We start from the raw sequence: 17,839 nt of genomic DNA, 5'->3' as shown, positions 1-17,839 counted from the left end.
CTCTTTCTTTATACTTTCTTTTCTGTTCTTTTATTTATTCTCTTCACCTTCTACTAACTGGGAAGGTCGACCGAGAATTAATGTTTCATCTGTAGAGACGTCCTGAGGAGGTAAGACAGGACGTAAGAGGGATTGCGTAGCTTGTGACTGGTGGTGGAGGGGGGTGGGGGTGGTATGGGGACAGGGGGTACAGGAGGGTGTGTCTAGAGGAAGAGTCAGAAGAGTCAGTTCATTCATTTTACCCGGCCGTGGGGGTTAATGTCCCCACTAGTCTTACATGCGGGACCAAAGTGAATCAGGAGATCCTTTTAATTTCTTCTCTAAAAGGTTACCATTAGCATGTGCACTAGACTCCTGTTAGATTCAGAAGAAAGAGTGCCCCCTACTGGCACACCACCTGACTCCCTCTCAGGGTTTTTGACTATAGGTTTTAACATTGTTTAAGTGTTTCCACTAGACCTACAGTAAATTAAGTATAGTAAGTAAACATGGCTTGAGGGAAATCAGCATTGTGCACAAAACATTTGAGTGGGAAACACATCGATGAGAAAGCAAAGATGAGGCTCATTTGGCCTCTGTCGCTTGTGGGTTTCCCAGGTGCAGAGAGCGAGGCTCTTTCAGGCTGACACCCCGATCGACCCTGACTCCACATCACCAGGAGGTCAGCCAAGGACACAGTTACAGATTGCAGGTTAAAGATTTCTTCTCTTTGTGCCCAAATGTCAGGCAGACAAGAATGAGAGAAATACTGGCATCCTGCTGAAGGAAGGACAAGGTAATAACAGAAAGCTACAGAGACTAAGGCGCAACTTCAGTGTGTTTGCATGCATTGAGGAGAAAATGCATGTGTGTATAAATGTGTGTGTGTGTGTGTGTGTGTGTGCGTGTGTGTGTGTTTCAGATGTGTCATCTTATTTGCATGACAACAGCCTTTAGCTTTTCTGGACCCACTATTTCCCAAAACGATCTATGGCCATGCTGCCAAAATCCATGGTAACCACTGCTCAGACTCGGGGGGCTGGGGGGGCGTGAGCGGAATAAAGTCCATCTTTGTTGTTGTTGTTAGTTTTTTTTTTTTTAAATCCAACAAGAGGCGGGGTTATTGCCACGGCGACCGGTTCAAGTCAAGTCCTCAGTTCAACCTCTAACTCAAGCCCTGATAAATAGCCATTATGTTCAGGCCTATAAAAAAGAACGGGGGAAAATATCTCCCTCCCCCTCGCGACTGATCTGTGTTCCTCTCGTTAAAACGTCTCGTTTGTTGGTAGCCCCTCCCTCAGTACTGTGGGTCTGCATCCAGCCCCCACCTGCTACACTTATCCGGCTGGCTGGCAGTGCCATATCGTCTCTGGTGGCACAATCCTGTGGCACAATGGATGTACGCAGCCAGTGATTTATCTGGGCTTTGATCCTGCAAAGTGCTGGATGAAGGTGCCAGCAGGTTTGAGTTTGCAAAAGGGGTAAGGTGGCACTGGCTGGGTTCTGTGCCCACTATCCAATGTTACTGGTTCCAAAGAAAGCAGTCAAAAGCAACAGAATCTGCTGGTATTTGATGTTACTCAGCAAGCAATTAATTGCACAAAGCAGTGGGTTAAACCGTGAACTCACCTCACCTCACCTGGTGTCAAGGGTCTAAGCAGCTCGCTGATGCTGATTTAAAGGTGAAAATTTGAATTGAAAAACTGTGAATTAAACACAATGAAGGCTGTGAACTGCTGCTGTAAGCACTCTGTAGGCTAAACTGTATGTGCTTTTAGGCCATACTGCCCCTTCACATCAAATAAAATCAAATCAAAATGTATTTATATAGTGCATTTCACAAACAATTGTCACAATATGCTTCACAGACAAACCTGGCCTAAAACCCCACAGGAGCAAGCCTAAGGCAACGGTGGCAGGGAAAATCTAGCTGGTAACAGATAGGAAGAAACCTTGGAAGGAACCAGACTCAGTGGGGAAGAACCCTTCCTCCTCTGGTCAGCTCAGGGGGTACGTTCTAATGACCAACCCGGTCAGTCAGTCAATGTTCATACCGTTAGAGAAACGCGCCGCTTTTCTGCAGAACGCAAGCGGTCCTGACGCATGACGACGTGTTGTTTTCATAAGAGCCGCAACCTACAATTTGTCACTTTGTTCTTTCCAACATTCGTCTAATTCTCGTTTTGTTTTTCTGGTACTTCTTCCCCTCAGACTTGTCACTCTATCTGCCCATTTTTGCATCAGTCTAATTAGAGTCAGGCTCTTTCGTACAAAAGAGACGGTTATGCGCTCCCTCCAGAAGTTCCAGGCCCCCGCTCCCACAGACCCGGCGAGAACAAAGGGGGGGGGAATGTCAGCCGCTCGTACCCGGCTCGGCTGGCAGCGGGGAGACGCTGGCCTCAAAGAGGGCCCTTCAAAGAGCTTCACACAGCCCGCCGAGCCACGTGAGGTGCCCTCCGAAAAAACCAACCGGGATCGGAACGCCCCCGGACGGCCCTCGCCTCGCCTCGCCTCGCCTCGCGCTCCTCCTGTCGGAATGTCGCGGTTACGTCGCGCGGCGCTCTGATGTGCCGTCGCGCGAAAGCTCGCCCCGCCGCGCTTGGCAGACCCGCAGAGCGGCGAAGCCTCGGCCGAAGCCTCTGTGCTCTGTGCTTCAGTGGATTTAACAGGCCGCTTCCACAATCGTACCCGTCTGTAAAATCTACGCTCGCGCAGACGTGCGTCAGCAGGTATGCAAACACGCGCGCAAACGCGCAGGAAGAGAGCGGATATTCGGTGCTCTGATCTCTGAGGACTGCAGTGACAGGGACAAAGGCTACCTTTCTGTGGTATTCTACAAGAAAGTGTAGAATCTGGCCACTGACACATATGCTATAAACTGTGTGATCCGGGCAATGTGTGATACAAATAAAGATAAAATAAGGAGAAACTTCCTGTTTGATTTGCACTGATTAATGTAAGGGTGCCAGACAGGTGAAACAAGTGACACCCAGCTAGCGAATTAACATTCGTTAACCATTTATTTGTGATTAATGGTGTACAACATTATTAAACTCAACCAAAAATACACTTACAGAACCTAGTTGGAAAAAACTGCACATTCACATTCTGTTCTGATCATTACCCTTAAACAACTGTGCAAAACACTGTCATTGTGGCAAAAAGCCATATGTGCCCCCCGCCCCATCATCACCTAAACTGCCCCAAAGAAGCACTTCAACCCCCCCCCCCTCCCCCCACACAGGGCACAGCCCTGAATTCACCCCAGTCGGAGGGTGGCACCCAGACGGGACCCAGCCCGAAAAACGAGCAGCGCTTACGGGAACCGGACGGAGTTCAGACGGGAGCTCTCATCGCAGTGCTATGTACCAGCCCTCTGGCGGGGCGTGGACCCAGCACTAAGACGCAAGGCCAGAGCTGGCGAGCCACTGGCGACAGTGCGTCACGCGGCGCGATGCAGTCGCCATTACCAATAACCTGGACCCGGGCTCGTCTGGATTCAGAGACACTGCAAATACCGCGAAACCTCGCGGCCAGGAACGGAACTTCTGAATAATAGCCGCTCATTAACATTGCATTAACTCACAGCTTAAGATTGTGAAGTGTGCTGGCAAGCTGTGCACAGTAAAAAGTCTGGTGTTATTAATTCAACTCTAACAGAGTACATATGAGTTCAATAGGGACCGTATGTACTCTGTAAGAGTTTATTTACAACTGATCATTTAACTGTGTGGCTCAGTATCCCACCAGTTATACTTAATAATACTTATACTATAATAATAATAATAATAATAATAATAATAATAATAATAATAATAATCCCTCTTTCTCTCCCTTCGTACCCAGATATCCGTAGGGGATGAGCAGAGCTCTGTAACAGCAGGCCACTCCTCTCTGGATAACAAGATCATCAGTGCTGATGAGCTAGAGCTTTGCTTCCGTTGACTCTATTGGCCACACATCCAAGCATGTCTCCGCCCACTTTCTGCCTCTCTCTCTCTCTCTCAGGAGGCTCCGCCCTGCTCCAAGGAGCCAGGCAGTGGAAGCGCCGGCCACACAGTGAGATCCACCACAGCCCTGTCTCTTAGCCTATCATTTCATCTTTCTCTCTCCTTCACCCTCTCCCTCCTAGTCTCTCCGTTCCAATCGTATTCTCGTGTTCCTTCTTTGTCCCTTTCTTACTCACGCTCTCCATCTGAACTCATACACACACGCATCCTCTCACAAGCGTGCACACATACACACACACACACACACACACACACACACACACACACAAGCATACATGCACACACACACACACACACGCACACACACATATATTTTGCTCTTGTCCTCTCTCCTGCTCTCCTGTCAGTCAGGACGGTAGTCGTCCAAGAAAGAGCCGCAGCACTGGAGCTGTTAATGTAGCGCGTCGCTACCTGGGGTAGGTGGTTTCAGAGGGCCTCGAGCTGGAGTACAGGTGAATGTTCCACTATTATTAAGCCAGTGACAACAGCAGGGAGCCCCGAGTAAGCACAGAGGATAACAAGGTCATATCAAGCCACTGCAAGCCCCTTCCCCCCCCCCCCCCCCCGCCACACACACATAAGCAGAGATGCCAGAATTGATTCCAGATGTCAGGATGATAAACACACAGATTGTCGTAACCTGATAAAGAGAGCAAACCCATTCCGACAGACTCTTTCTGTCTTCTGTTACAAACACATGAATTATGAGTTCACGCCCCTAAAAGAAGACCCGTGAGAGCACACGTCCGATACCATCTGCGCGGAGAGCCAGTTCCGTTACTCCCATTAACTTTTCATAACGCTCACGTGTAAAACATCATCCACGGGGCTCAAGAAACAGACGCGGCGGATTTAAAGGTGTACGCGATTAAGACGATGACACACAGATTGGCAAGCTGTCCACTTAGGATGAGAAAAGCGTGCAACGGCAATTTTGTTTCGTTTGTTCCCTCCGCGAGTTCGCAGGACAAACAGATTTGAATATCCTGCTGGCTGCACTCAAAAATAACACTTAACCAAATCAATCCAATCTCTACCACGACCTCTACATTCTTGGCTGCGGCTTTGAGAAAGGTTTCTTCTGCCAAGGGAATACAGCACACACAAACACCCAAGCATTTCTTCTTCTTAACCTCAAAATATTTAGACATTCAGCAAACTTACAAGAAACAGCAGAATGGCACAGACATATTTTGTCCTTTTTTTGGCAACAGCTCATGATTTTTGAGTTTTGACAAAGTGGTCAATGCCTGGAACTATTTGAATGCTGCCTTTCACAAAACGTGTTCTAAACCTTCTCTACCGTTGTCGACGCCCTAGACATCTTGGGCCATATCATGCTGTGTTCTGAGATAAGATACACAGACTTCACTATCTCTCTCTCTCTCTCAATATAAAATATCATAATAAATTTGTATCAAAATTCACTCCAAATTTCTTTATGTAGAATTTAAAGAATTTGTCACAATACATGTACCCTGCAGAGTATACCCTGGCTTAAACCCCCACAAAGCAAGCCAGAGCTGACAATGGCAAGGGAAACCTCCCTGGAGAAGCTTGGGAGGGACAGACGACCCACCTGGGTAACACAGTTCACCTGTGGGGAATTCCTTAATAAGCGGCAGTCTGCCGGCGCTAACATTCGGCGTTAGCGTTTAGCGATGCCCTGCCCCCAGTGCAGGGCTGCTGAGCAAACGCAGGGCTAGCCCGCGTAGCGGAGGACCAGAGGCCCTCAGGTCCTGACAGGGAAACAAAGAGCACACGCTCCTGCAGTGCCACAGGGGGGGGACTGCAGCGTGTTAGGGGAGCCCGGGGTGGGATGAGGGAGGGTGGTCTGAGGCGTCTTCAGGCCAGGCTGCAGCCTCTGTGAGCGCACATGCTCAGAGATGAGCTTCAGCGGCGGGAAGGCGGGCGGGCGGGCGTTTGATGCGCTCCTAGGGCTCCCTGCTGGTTGAGGGCACATTCCCTGTCTGGGTGGGGAGGGGCCGAGGCTCTTCTTCTGACACGGAGGGCCAACAGGAGAGCCATTGTTTCACTCCACGCTTTCGGGTATCCAGGGCAGGGTGTATCCCATAATACACCCGTATTGACCCACCCTTCTCACGGACGAGCCTCAAACGAGAGGTATGGGAAGGCTGGGATGGGCTACTCAGCCACAGCAAACCACAAGTACAAGACAATCCCCATGTAATCAGCATCTCTGTCTTTGACACATACACACACACGTGCACGTATTGTACACACCCATGAGAAAAAATAGTATACTCAGCATACGTGAAATACACTTCAATTATACTTCAAGTATTCTTAAGTTGAACTATTTTATCACATGAGCATGCTATGACATACTGTACAGTTGCACCCCACACGCATGTATACACAACGGGACACACACACACACACACACACGGACACAAGCATACATTTCCTACAGGCATGTCCACACAATGACAACATACCAGGCTATTATGTTCTAATGTGCTGGGCCGGTGGGGGAGGACAAAGCAGTGAAATCGGCCAGATCCCAGCCCCTCTCCGCAGAGCGTGTGGGTTCTGGAACAGGCCCAGTCCAAACAGCCTGTTCCGGCCGGCCTCAGAGGGCTACGGCGGGAGATAAAAAGGAAGCAGCACACATACCACACCCACTGGGGGGGGGCCACAGTTAGCATGCTGGATCCCACTTCCACACAAGTTCACTGGACGCTGCAACCGCACGCATATCAATTGTTCCTGTTATAATAATAATAATAATAATAATAATAATAATAATAATAATAATAATAATAAACTTATAATAAAAAGGATAAGGAAAGGCTTCTATGACAAGGGTTATTAGATATGAGCATGGTCTAGGTTTCTGAGAAGTAGAACCAAGGGTTTGGCAGAAACACAGCCACCACACTGCTCCTCCTGGTGGCTTGAACTCCACCACAAACCAGTGAATGCCTGGCACAGGCCAACTGTCAAAATCCATTGAGCTCATTGAGGGGCTGACTCTCGGAATGGCACAAAATCAAAGGGACTAACACCACAGCGTCTCACTCTCTCTCTCTCTCTCTCTCGCTCTCTCCCTCCTGAATATGGCTTCACTTCTGCCGGGGGAAACAATGCATCTTTTGAAACTGAGCGTTGGACTGAGTCGTGTTCGTCTGACCACTCAATCCCCCACAATCCCCTGCCCTCACGTGTTCCTAATGAAGGATGGTGGCCGTTGGCCCGAGAGCGCTCTTTCAAGAAGAGCCACACCCGCCATCTTCCCGCTGTGATTAATGCGTGGTGTCGTTTCCCTCCCAGGCAACTGACCGCTGATCGATAACAACCTCCACGAGCCAAATGAAGAAATATTTATATTCATCCACTAAACGTCTCTAAGGGCGTTGGTTTGTGCCTCCAAACCCATCCCCTACCCAATCTTTAAATCCCTTTTATCCTAACGTCACCTCCCACCCCCCCCTCAACCTTATCACTTAACCCGAACTAAAATAGCCCATCATCCAAAATGATGACGGGGGAAATGGGGATGATGTCAGCGGCGCACTGATTTGGCCCGGACGTTCTGACAGGTCTGAATCAGCAGAAGTGGGCGAGCGGGGCCGGGAGCTCCCTCTCGCTCTCCACCCAGCAGGCTGGCGGGCTTAACGCGGGCACACTCGCCGCGAGCTCGTATTTTTAGCGCGCTTCCGGACGCCCAATGTGGAAGCGGAAGACATCTGAAGAGCTATGCCTTCAGACGACAGGTTTATTCAGGGCCTGACGCCACCCATCGCTCCGCACGTCGGGGCTGCCCTTTCTGAAATGCTCCTTTTAAACCGCGCAGTAAAATTCCACGTGTGCTTTCTCAACTGTACGCCTTTCAAATTTACTGCCCGCCCGACAGTGCCCGTTGTTAGAATTCAATTTCCAGAGAATTCATTTTCTTGTCAGGAAGTGCTTTGAGAGCCTCGGTTTCACACAGAAAGCTACATTTTCAAAGAGTTTCTTTCACTTCTATTCATTTGTACTGTGTAAACAAATTAGAAATCAATTAAGATTAGGCAGACGCTCAATCAACATCTGGGTCAAAACCAAATTGATTAAACTGTAGCTCGGTCTGGAATAAAAATCAACATAGAGTGAGCCCCAAGGATCAGGGCCTTAAAAGCTCACATATATTTGAGTGGTTCTGGATACACAGGCTATACGCAATCTATAAATCTATAAATCACAACATTTTTTATGGGGCGGATGTCAAGGGAAGGGATCAAGGATACTTTCAGCAATCTCCTTTGGCCTGTTGTTTTTACCACATACAGTAAACAAACCCGAAGCTATTAGGTATATCAGTGCCCATACAAATGAGAATATAGACCCAGGTGTCGTAGACAAATGACATCATGTCTTTTACCTATCAGTTAAGACAATTCTACCGTTAATCTGACACCATGGAAAAGAATAGAATTGTTACTGTCGCAATTATGGATGAAAGTGCATCTCCTGACAATCAGCATATTCTTATTGATGCTCACAAACCAAAGACACGGTCATAAATTACTTTGTGCGCGAGAGCTTGACTGAGGCTGCAAGCCATAAGCAGTTGTGACTTTCCAGCCACCTCCCTAAGCTCTCTGTGAGATAAATGCCTCGTAACTCAAAGACAGAGGAAAATTCTTCTCTTGACAGTGCCACCCATGTAGAGAGAGAGAAAGATACACAGAAAAAAACTCAGAAAAAAAGAAACTCCGCTTGTACTTTGTTGTACATTTGTAGAGGACATCAGAATAGTTTTAACCCCGTCCAATCTACCCCGTGCAATACACAAGTCTGCACGCTGTATCTTTGGACATTTCCAATTCAAATTCCAAAAGGTCTGCAAAATACTTTATAGTCTGTATCCATGGGAACTCCCTCCTCCCCCCTTTCGCCTTACCTCAAAGTCTCCACGACATCATCGCCACTCCAACAGGTGAAGTCGTCCACCACCATCTCCCCTTCACACAGCAAGTCAGGCAGGCTCGAGAAGAAGGACTTGTAGTTCTGAATGTAGCGCAGTAACTCTCTGTAACACAGTGGGGAGCACAACGTTTTACAAAGCAATAGTAATAATGCACATATAAATGAATACAATACCTTCGATAATTATCTGGAAAAAACAAGTGACTGATTATTGATGATCACAGCAAAAACCAAAAAATCAGTCACAACCTCAACAAGTATTTTAGCCTTATATTTAGACTTAAAACCCGATTTCTAGTTATTTTTGTTAAATGAGACAATAATATTTCCAATGAGGTCACAGTTTGACTCATTTCAAGATTTGCCAATGGGGTGAGGAAACTTCACTTGTCAAGCAGTAACAGTAACTTAAAACAAGCCAATGCTTTCTACTTGAGAGAGAAAAACAAGATTTTAAGCCTCATTACAAGACTAAAACACTTAAGTCAAACTTTTTTTGCAGTGATGATAATGTTGATAAATTAACAGTATTTTTCCTTAGACATTAATAATGCAAGGTAATCAACTGTAAATGTACTGTAAACTATAAAAGCAAAGCCATTAATGACAAGCAACCTCAAATGAAAACCACAGGGGATAAAAATACTGAGGGCAGTCAATAAAAATGTATTTATTAAAACCTCTTTACTTTGCGAAATGATAAAGTGCATGCAATTTCCCAACAATCAGTGAACATAAATTTCCAAAGATTAGAATAATGTGAAACCAATTCATACTTTTTTCAAAGCTTGCCAGGAGGAAAATTGGCATTGCAAAGACATGGCTGCTCTGTTTGCTGTTATGATGTTTTGAAGCCATGGTAAAACTTATCAGAATCCAAACAGGCATATGCTAGGCCACCCATCGATTAACGTGAACAGGTTCATCTAAGGTCACAGTTCAGATTAACTGAAGCTAAATCCAAGTCATGTGATCAAGGCAGTAATGCGGATTGCCTGTTTCACCGAAATTGGTAAAGGCATTAACAAAGAACACACAGACATTCACACTATGAAACACACACCAGACCCATTACAAAGAAACAGAGATGTGCTGGCATTTAGATGACCCATGCTTACCTAGATATCTTTTTGAGACCTTCAGGTTCATCTTTCTTGGAGGATTTCAGAGGTAAGGAGCTAGGAGCAGTCAAACACCATGGAGGGGAGGGGTGTTGCAAGCGGATGAGATGTGAGTAGGAAGGGGAAAAGAAAAGAAGAGAGGTAAGAAAAAAAAACATCCGATACCAAAGGGGGAGGGAAAACGAAACAGAAAATGGTGGAATCATAACCCTGGAAAAGGCACATCATGCACATGCAATGACAACATCACTAAGGGGCTGAGGGAAGTGGCGGCCGTTTACTTCCTGTATCCTGCTCCACTGAGCACGCTCAACACAACAGCACTCAGTCTCAGTTGCAATGAGACAGCTCATATCCATAATCATAATTAAAAGCTGTAAATACAGCACCCCACAGTCTGGAGTCCAATCCTGACCAAGCTGCTGCTGACATAATTGCAAATTCATCAATCAGGTAGGGAGATTTCAATCTGCAGCATTTTATTGTACAGTACTCATACTGTACTGGAACCTATTAGAGATGTTGAGGTATTGCATGTGATTTCATGTCACAAGCTTTGTTTTCACATGTGGAAATTTTCATTTACATGTGAAAAAAGCCAAAAACATGTGAAAATGTCCAGTTCACATGTGACATTTTCTTGTGAATATTTTAATTCACATGTAAACATGTTAAATTCTCAAGTGATTGTTTCATACGGGCAGGACCATTCAATCATATTTTAACAACTACATCAATTATATTTCCATTCAATTCAAATCAATTATAATTTTTTATCATACGTTTTTAATCAGTTATTTTTTCCACTTCCCTGCCCTAATTTTGAATCAGTGATTAAGCCAATTGTGACTGATCACTTCAAACTCCTGGTCATACTGTAATTAGCTAATGACATAGCCAATACTCGAAGCTGTGCCCATTGAAACGGTACTGTGGCGAGGCAGGGACACTTCCTGCTGCCACAGACTGCATTGTCACCTCCCTGCAGAAGCTGCCAGTCACACATGCTGCGTCTACACTGGCCACGGGTCGGGACTCTGGGTCACTGATGAAGTTCTGAGACAGAATGAGTGGCAGAGGCAGGGTAGGCTGGCAGACTGGGTCACCCTGTGCCAGTGGGTGGGATGGGATTGAGCAGTGACTGGCACAGTGCAGAGCCAGCCAGAGTGCACAGGAAGTTGAAGATGCTCGCTGGGCTGGCAGACAGATTGCTCAGTGCGCTCTTTTCTTCCCTCTCCTCACGCTCCTGTCAGCCACAGCGGGCAAGAGCAGCTTGGATGAAGGCACAGATAGAGCTCCACCAATCACAGAGTATGTTGTTGGGAACAACATGGACAGTGATTGGTGGATACTTTCTAGCTATTGTTCAGGAGGTGCTTTTTAAAAGGGAAGGGCTTACACCCAGACATTATCCACCAATTACTGTTCGACTTGTTTTTGGCTTTGTTCTATTCGTCTTTGCCAATGCAGTCTGTGATTGGTGTAGGGCAAAGTGATGGTGCCAGTGTCTTATCCCTATTTTACTGTCCCTGCAGGAGAGCAGGTAGAAGGCATCGCATCACATGCCCATTAGCCTGCCAATCACAAATTAAATTATGTAATCTAATCTTTTAATGTGATGCAGAATGATGCAGAAGACAGTTTGGTTTCCACTTTATGATCCAATAAGGATGTCAGCCAAATTCAAGAAAGCTTTGGATTAAAAGTAGAGGGGGGGCAGGGGGTTGGATGAGGAGGGTCCAAATCACCCGGTGCTCACCTCCTTAAATGGGCCAATCGGCCCAGCGGGGCCTGAGTCGGTGGTAGAGATGGAGCCGCGGAGATCGCGGGCGAAGTAGCCGTGTCAGGCGTGGGGCTTACGGTCGTGTCCGTTCCCGTGGGCTGCCCGCACACTTTGTCCACCTGGTGAAGGGGGAGGGAAAGAGGGAGGGAAATCACAAGCAGGGTTAAAACACAGTAGCGCAGAGTCATAAACTTCAAGCAGCGCTATGAACAGAGCGAGGGGTGGGTGTAGTGTTCTGACCACACTCTCTGTCCCTATTCAGATCAGCAGAGGAAGAAGAAAAGGAGCCGTGGCAGCGCTCTTCCAGGAACTAGCAGGGGATTGTGGGTTTGGAGAAGGCTCGCGGAATGGAACACTCGGGTTTTCCATGGTTTATAAGTTCAATAAGGGAGTAATAACAAACAGACCTGCAGTTACTGAGAGCTGCACACTGTTATTGTGATCGTGTCATTGTGGTCGCACGCACACACACAGGCAGAAGAACACAAACACTCAGGCACAAGCACACGCATATCATTTACACACACAGATAGACCACTCACACACTTAGACTACAGACTACAGACTACATAGTTGTCACAAGATACATTAATCAGACATATATTATTAATTATTATTAAGTATTACTTGTAAATCTGCAAACACTGCTCAATATGTGAAACGATAGCACATGTGTAAGAAAGGAAAGACGGAGAGAATAAAAGAGGGAAGTAGAGAGAGAGAGTGAGAGAGAGAGTGGATGTTGAGAGATTCTGATTGATTAAGAGAGACAGAGACAGAGAGGGTGAGGAATGAATGCTGAATAGACCGACAGGTGGGAAAGAAAGGGAGAGTTATGGCTTTGGAGCATCAGGGGTGGAATTTAATCCCCTGACAGCAGCTATAAAAACCCCTCTAACGAGATGAGCACAATCAGGCCTCCCTAATGATGATCAGTATGTGCGCAGAGCTATCGACCGACCCGGAGAGTCATACTCACCCCACGCTAATTAAAGGCCTGGCAGCTTATGAGGAAGGCTAACAATCCTGCCTGCAAAATCAATGCTGCCCAATAGGCTTAAAAGCACTTCAGGATATTAAGTGGCCTTAAATTTGAGTGAGCCTTTCACCTGCACAGAGCAAACTGACCAATTGCTTTATCAGTTCCTGCAGTAATGATATTTCACCACCAGAGGCACTACATGACACTAGCAGTGATTAGTAGTTAGGCAAAAGCAGTCACAGGTGCGGCCCTGCAATGGGACCATAGATACCGAACAGCTGTACTGTTATGGGGCAGGAATGGGCAATGGTAGAAGAAGACTTGATAATGTGTTACCACTAAAAACATGCAGCAGGATTTTGGTTCCATCAGTTGGTGCCGCAGGTCAAATTTACATCTTTATACTTAAATTTGTCACATAAGAGCAAAATATGTGCATATTTATACTAAAATAAGCTAATGATGCTAACCAGCTTGTAAAATCAGATGCAATCAAGTTAATTCTGATCCAACCTCATAATACGAACATCCACCACACAATTTATATGAACTTTTTGTAATTCCAAAACGAAACGTGTTCATGTTTACATTGAAAATAAATTATACGACCAGATGTTTTGTTAAGCTGAAAGTAGAATCAGATAAACTCGAAGCAACGGGAAAATTGGAATAGGCAGCTACTGGTCCCTCAGCAAAGAGACGTTTATGTTTATATAACCGTCTAATAGCCTCATTCATTGTGTTTGCTTAATGTGAAAATCCAATCATCAAACGCGATGCCTGAATTAATATATCTGTTTTACATACAAAGAAAATGGTCCTTAGATGTGTGCTTGTGTTAACAGCAGGATTTTTTAGATGGCAATCTGTTGCGAACTATTACTGGAAACAGAAAAACCGCTGCAGAAGAGGTCTGTTGAATGTGGGTGGGAAAAAAAAAACATTAAAGGTTTTTTTTTCTAATTCATATTTTTCCCTATTTCACAATTCAGAAAACAGAATGGTTATTTGAGACCCATCCAATCACTGCAGCATCCTCTGCCCGTTTGGTATGTACACACAATTACTTGTACCCCCCTTAAGGCAGCATATCCTTAGACTACTGCCCTTTCCTTTCTTTCTGATGTCTTTGAGCCCAGCCACAGAGGCACTGGGGATGAGCTGCAGATGCATGACCCACCAGAGGGGTCGCTATTGCGAAGCATCATGGGGAAATGCCATTCTGACTGAAACCCTCTTTCCCTGGGCAACATTAAATCCAATGATAGCCAATTATTCCCTCCCTCTTTGGGGCTTCCAGCCACAGGCAGCAGTGAAAGTCTCAGGATGTGATCTGGACCAAAAGCCGTATGATCGCTGCTGCACTAAGAACAAGCTCTCTGAGAAGCACCACTCTGTATCTCGATAAGGACTTTTTCCAAACAGACAAACACTGCAATCTGCAGCAACTCCGGGGCTGGAAAAGAAACTACCTTAATGCAAAACATGAAATACTTTTTGCAAAGGGCTTGTGGTTTTGGATTAGCAGGTGGGCCCTTTTGATTAGCAGTTCCAGCCCTCTGTCTTTAGAACCTCGCTGCCTGTGGCGGGGGTCCGTGGGCGGAGTTGTACATGTTTCCGTGCCGACCGTATCGATGAGTGAAGTCGTTCCACAGAAAACCGAACCCCGCAGCTTGGTCTTGTTTGCTTAAAGAATGCCTCGGTTGGCTTTATAAATACCTTCCTAATTCATTAAGGCTACTTGTGGCGGCCTCAGTACCATGCTAACTGTGGCAATCTAGATCTCGCTCGTAAGCAAGGGAAGGGGTTGAGGGGACTTTATAGATGCGGTGGGTGCTCGAAAAATGGAAAGGATAAACATGTCTTTGCCCTATACCACAGACAGAAAAATCTGCAAACAGTGGAGGTGGGGACAGTAACAAACACAGCTGGTAAAAAAAAAAAACCTGCAGCAATTACTGAACCGCAGGCTGTCAGAAGCCATATGCTAAACAGACACAGATCCTTTCATTCCAGGCAAACAGGGAGCCGGCTCCTCAAAGAGGTCACGCCAATCACAAAATATGGTGAAACCAGAACAAAGGGGACACGTGATGCAGGCTGCGAGGACGTCGCTTCGCGTTCGTCAGCATTAAAGGAGAAGCACACATCACAGGGACCTGATCAGCCAATGGGATGCCTTCTGGAGATTTGGAGTGCGCCAACATTGGTAGCATTTTAGGATTCACAAAATGTCACCTTGGGACAGCGGTTCTAAACCAGTGGTCAAGAACTACTTAGAGCGTCTTGCGAAAACTACAAAGCAACACTAGATATAGCATTGTTGGTGAAAGCAAGAAAGTGATAACAGTTCTGTAGTTTCAGGAGAGACACACAGTTTTAAAGAGGCACAGTCAGCACAACCAAATATGTTAGAGGCGAACGGCGTGTTAGCCATGTTAGCAGCCTGCAACACTTTTTATGTACATGTGCACGCAGCTTAATGAATTGAAAAGCAGGAGTCTATGAAAGTCCATCCAGGTAGATAGCTGCTTACATTGGGCTCTCCCTGAATAACATTAGTACAACAAGAGAAGCAGAGACAGGAGTGATAGTTTCCATATGTTACAGAAGCCTTGCATGACTTTTCATTTCAAATGCACAAAACTTCAGGGACACAAATGACCAGCATGCAGAATATGGCTCTTTTACACAACAGTGGATTAGAGTTCTCATATTTATATTTATACATTATATTACCATATTTTGATTTTTTTTTTTGGTGGCCTTACCTTTTTACTACAAACCCCATTCTATTTACCAAGTTCATTATCCACAGTGCACAATAATAATAACAATAACAATAATAATAATAATAATAATAATAGTAATAATAATAATCAACTATTATGTGGTGAGCATTCAAGCAATTGCAAAATAGCTACTGTGTATCACCCTGTTAGCTGCCAAACACCAATGAAGGTCAAGGTGAGCTTCCTCCATCACGGTAAAGTACCTTAAGATCATCAAATAAGTAATATAAATTTGATACAATATCATTAATAGTTGGCGGGAGGGTACTTCTGGAATGAGTACGTTAACAGCAGGAAAGGTGCTAGGCTGGAAATATCACTCTCGTTTTGCTTTCTGTGCACTATTTCCCTGAACTGATATAAAAGAATAAAAAGAACCAGACCGCCCACAAAGACAGCCTCTTCTTTCGCCCTGAACCCTTCAGCTTTATTGTTAATGGGTGGTTTTGCTGCATATGAGATATCTTCTGGAAGTTTCTAAGGAGAGGTAAGCAACATGGTGTAATTATGGGGGGAGGGCAGGGCCACTGCATTTGACAAGACAAGAGGCCAACGCCCTTCAGGGTACAGAGAAAGTAAGGGTGCTACACCCTTCTCCCTCGCCCCACCAGCTTTCACGCACCAGTAAGCTTCTCACAGACTCATTCCAGCACTCACTCAGACACCTCTCTGGCCAACAAATGCAGTGTAATGGTTTCCCTGCTTCTCTCCCATATCTAGGGTTGGGTTTTGTTTAGATTTCGCCGATACCAGTGCTAAAACAATGCTTTTAAATCAGTATTGGTGCCTAAATGCTGCCTGAACCGTATTTAAAATTAAGAACAAATGACAACAAAACTTATTTTTAGTGATAAGGCAAAATAAATTGAACAATTTAATAATTTTATTTGTTTAAAGAATACTCTGTTCTTATAAATTATTCCATTTCTCTTTTGGCATTATGACTGAGTTTAGCGTTAGCTAGCTTGCTAAAGGTACCTGCTTTTACTGACTGAGTCAACAGAGCAAGTGTAATGTTTAGCGGCTAATGCAAGTGTCCAAAACCAAGTGAAATGCCTTGCTGAAGCATATAGCAGTGCCATCTAACCCCCAACCACAAGATCTGAATCAGCCATAACGGCCCCCTGTAGCTAACAAGAACTACATTTTTGTATAGCTATATCACATAACCACATTCCTTAAGTTTCAATATTAATGTTTAATATATGTTTTTTCATGAGGGCTGTGAGCCTCCCTCCAAAGCAGCTCTCTGTTCAGACAGGCGGACCCCTCTGGGCCCCTCAGGGCCCCTCTGGGCAGCTGTAGGCGAGGGGCCTGCCGGGGTTTGGCCTGGGGGAGCAGGCAGGGCTGTGGGCAGGCCGGGTGGCGCTGCTGGGTCCACTGGTATTAATAAACAGGGCTATTACAGGCCTGGAATTCCTCAGTCACCCAGACTCATTGAGCGGGAGGGGGGAGGTGTTAAGAGTCTGAGCCCCTGGGCCCAATGCCATGGCCAGAGACCAGACAGCCCCATACCTGCAGCACACAAACAGGGCGTGTCCCACGCAGAGACTGAGCGCACTGGACCCACAGAGCGACTGAACACAGCGGCTTCACACAGAGACTGAGTGCACTGGACCCACAGAGCGACTGAACACAGCAGATCCACACAGCCATGAACCTACACAGTAACTGCACACAACTGACCCAAAGAGTGACTGAGCACACTCGCAAACACTCCCACTTATCGTGACTGACACCGCTGAACAGAACACTGGTCAATATTAGCCCCTCAGTGCTGAACACCGATAACGACCAACCTCAGTACTGAACACTGACCGTGATTAACACCTCAGTTCTGAAGTCTGGTCTCAATAGAGTGATCTTCAGAGTCCAGCCCTGACCCCCTGCTCTGATCCTTCAATTTAAGAGTAGTTCAATTTCCATTCGTTTTCATTCCAACCACTGGGTAAAAAATAGTTTTTTTCTTTACATTTAGTTAGAGGTGAGAGAAGAGAGAGAAAGAGAGAGACAGGCATATACTGGGAGTGACTGTGGCTGTCTGTATTTTAGATGTACATGGTAACAGAACGTCCCATTTGCTTATTTTAGAAATAACTTCATATCTCATCTTCCTGTGTACCACGGAAACAGCTGCCGTGTTGCAAAAGACAAGGATATAAAAAGATAAAACAGAGCAAGTGCTCCTTCAAAAGTATTTATAGCCCAATAAATTGTGCTTTTCATCCCATCATAAAGAC

General features: G+C 45.8%; 1 protein-coding gene across 2 annotated transcripts in view; it reads right to left on the bottom strand.

Moving 5' to 3' along the window:
* LOC118230602 (glypican-5-like) overlaps positions 1 to 17,839 on the bottom strand; it is a 112,770-nt gene that overhangs the window by 62,061 nt on the left and 32,870 nt on the right. Inside the window, exons 4-6 of one of the 2 annotated variants that reach the window (XM_035423743.1) lie at positions 11,802 to 11,944; positions 10,040 to 10,099; positions 8,896 to 9,024 (exon numbers count right to left, since the gene is read on the bottom strand). In XM_035423743.1, coding sequence (XP_035279634.1) covers positions 8,896 to 9,024; positions 10,040 to 10,099; positions 11,802 to 11,944 — 332 coding nt within the window. The remainder of the gene's footprint in view (positions 1 to 8,895; positions 9,025 to 10,039; positions 10,100 to 11,801; positions 11,945 to 17,839) is intronic. The other variant, XM_035423744.1, reaches the window with a different exon arrangement.

The sequence above is a fragment of the Anguilla anguilla genome, chromosome 6 (assembly GCF_013347855.1).
Source record: "Anguilla anguilla isolate fAngAng1 chromosome 6, fAngAng1.pri, whole genome shotgun sequence".
NCBI classification, from domain to species: Eukaryota; Metazoa; Chordata; class Actinopteri; order Anguilliformes; family Anguillidae; genus Anguilla; species Anguilla anguilla.
Note: the sequence above shows the minus strand (reverse complement) of the source record. Positions and strands in the feature narration are given on the sequence as shown.